Raw genomic sequence first — 2,318 nt, 5'->3', positions numbered from 1 at the left:
TGTGTGTGTGTGTGTGTGTGTGTGCGAGAATTCTGTGATGGGTGTATCACAAACCTAAGTAATCTTAGAAAAGCTAAAAGTTTTCCTGTGCAAGTACACAGAGAGACAGACACACAGACAGACAGACAGACAGACAGACATACTGACAGACAGACATACAGACACACAGACACTTAGACAGACAGACACACAGACAAAACAGGAAGCACCCACCACACAGTAGCCCAACCGCATAATGGCCATAAGGACCTGTGCCTTCCCTGGGTTGGACATCCCTTCAGGCAGCGGGGTGTAGAGGAAGAGGCCGAGGAACAACGAGGACAGGACTGTCAGCGCCAGCAAACCCTTGATGATCATCCTGGCTGGCCGGGGGACTAACAAACCGGAGGATTGTTTGATTAGTTTGAAGGGGGGGGGTTGTTGTTGTTGTTTTTATTTTGTTGGAGTTTTTTGTGTTTTACGGTATTCGCATAAGGTCATATGAGCGAACGGGACATTAATTAAAATCATGTTCAGTATCGTAGGAATTAATTTTGAACTTTACCCGGGGTAAACGAACCAAGGGATCTTTAACATGCACAACTTGTAAATGGAATCTCAGAGATTTTTTCGACCCTTATCCGAGAAGGCAGGGTGTTCGATCTTACCCACCCTAAGATCAGGGGTGTGGCTGAGAGACATCAGTAAGAAGCAGTCAAGAGTAGCAGTAGAAAGTTTCGGGGGCCCAGAGGAAGGGGATGGGCGGGAAAGGCAGAAAGTGGAGAAGAAATAGATGACAGAATATGAATAGAGAGCAGGAAAGACGGTGAAAGACGAACATTTGACAGAACAAAAGCTTCTGTCACCCTCAGGTTTCAAGCATGGGACCTATTGAATGAAAGACGAACACCGTAACTCTAGACCACAAAGCCCACCCCCCCCCCTCCCCCAAACGTGAGTGAGTCATTGGGGTTCTAGTTCTATAAAGAGTTTTACGGCACTTGTTACATAATTAGGTCATACCAGTGCCGACCACAAGCGGTGTTACTAGAGAGTTACATTATACAAATAAAAGGAGGAAAGATAAGGATGATGCTTGATAGCAAAGAAGGAACAAACCAATTACGCAGGACAGGGTCAAAGAAACATTGAATTGTTAGAAAGAAGATGGTCTAGTGGTTTAGGATCTTGGAGTCCCAGTCACAAGGTTCACATACCGTCAGGCAGTGAGATGTACAGGACAGAAAGAGAGGGACGGACGGAAAGTGAGACAGATGCATAAAGAGAGAGAGAGAGAGAGAGAGAGAGAGAGAGAGAGAGAGAGAGAGAGAGAGAGAGAGAGAGAGAGAGAGAATGGGGGGTGGGGGTTGAGATTGAGACAGAGAGAGAGAAAAAAATAAAGAGAAGGGGGAGAAAAAGGGAGAAAGAGGGAGAAAAATAATTTTAATAGTACCCACCTGCGGCTGGAAAGATGTGGAGCTGTCGTGTAGACCGTTGTGTGTGTGTGTGGAGCTCTAGGGCAGGTCTGGTTCTCCAAGACTTTGACGCTGAACGATGGAACAATCTAATGAAAGAACGAATGGATGAAGAGTAGCGAATGAATGGATCATGAAGGAATGAATGAATGAATGAAAGAATGATGGCGTTCAGGAGTCCCCCTAGGCTATGCTCCGCACAGATTATCACAGCCCAGAGACTGAAGTCTAATGTATTCGAGGAGGAGCGTTTCTTGTAAACAATCCTTATATAAATCTAGCCCAAACATCGAGCCATGGTTCCGTGGCCCCGTATTAGATAACCGTAACATACTACACTCCACACGCTACACACACACACACACACACACACACACACAACTCTGGCCTTTCTTGAGGCGACACGCTGCGCTGTCGCTACACACAAATAACCCAACACGCACGCGCTCGGAGTGCCAGTCAATACTAATAATAGATATTTATAGCGTTTGCAGAGCACAAATCCCCGCTCAACAGCAAGCTCTATGCGCTTCACAATCTACACTATTACCCCAACAGCAGACCTGAGATCATTCTGAAACAACCTCAACTTCTTGGGAAACATACGGTGCAAGCAGCCATTTATAGGAGCTAAAACACTAACATACTGACAAGCTCTGTCGCTGCCATTGGTCGGGTACCCATTCCCACCTGAGTGAAGTGAGGAAAATTCGTGTAAAGTGCCTTTCCCAAGGACACAACGTCGGGCCTGTGGCTCCAACCCCCTCACGATAACGGGTCCGGTAGCCTGACAACTACTGAACAATTAGTTGTAAATTATATTCCTGGGCTACGGTCGAGGAGAACCCCCTCCCCCCCCCTCTC

The 2,318-nt window shown here is 46.7% G+C and overlaps 1 protein-coding gene across 1 annotated transcript in view; it reads right to left on the bottom strand.

The window, feature by feature from the left end:
- LOC101856455 (carboxylesterase NlhH) overlaps positions 1-1,675 on the bottom strand; it is a gene marked incomplete at its 3' end in the record, with an annotated part of 7,332 nt that extends 5,657 nt beyond the window's left edge. Inside the window, 2 exon segments of the mRNA XM_005106214.2 lie at positions 214-374; positions 1,437-1,675. Of these exon segments, the coding sequence (XP_005106271.2) occupies positions 214-357 (144 nt within the window).
- Between the last annotated feature and the right edge of the window lie 643 nt (positions 1,676-2,318).

Source organism: Aplysia californica, unplaced genomic scaffold (genome assembly GCF_000002075.1).
Source record: "Aplysia californica isolate F4 #8 unplaced genomic scaffold, AplCal3.0 scaffold00519, whole genome shotgun sequence".
Classification (NCBI taxonomy): Eukaryota; Metazoa; Mollusca; class Gastropoda; order Aplysiida; family Aplysiidae; genus Aplysia; species Aplysia californica.
The sequence above is the reverse complement of the archived record's forward strand: the minus strand, read 5'-3'. Positions and strand labels throughout refer to the sequence as shown.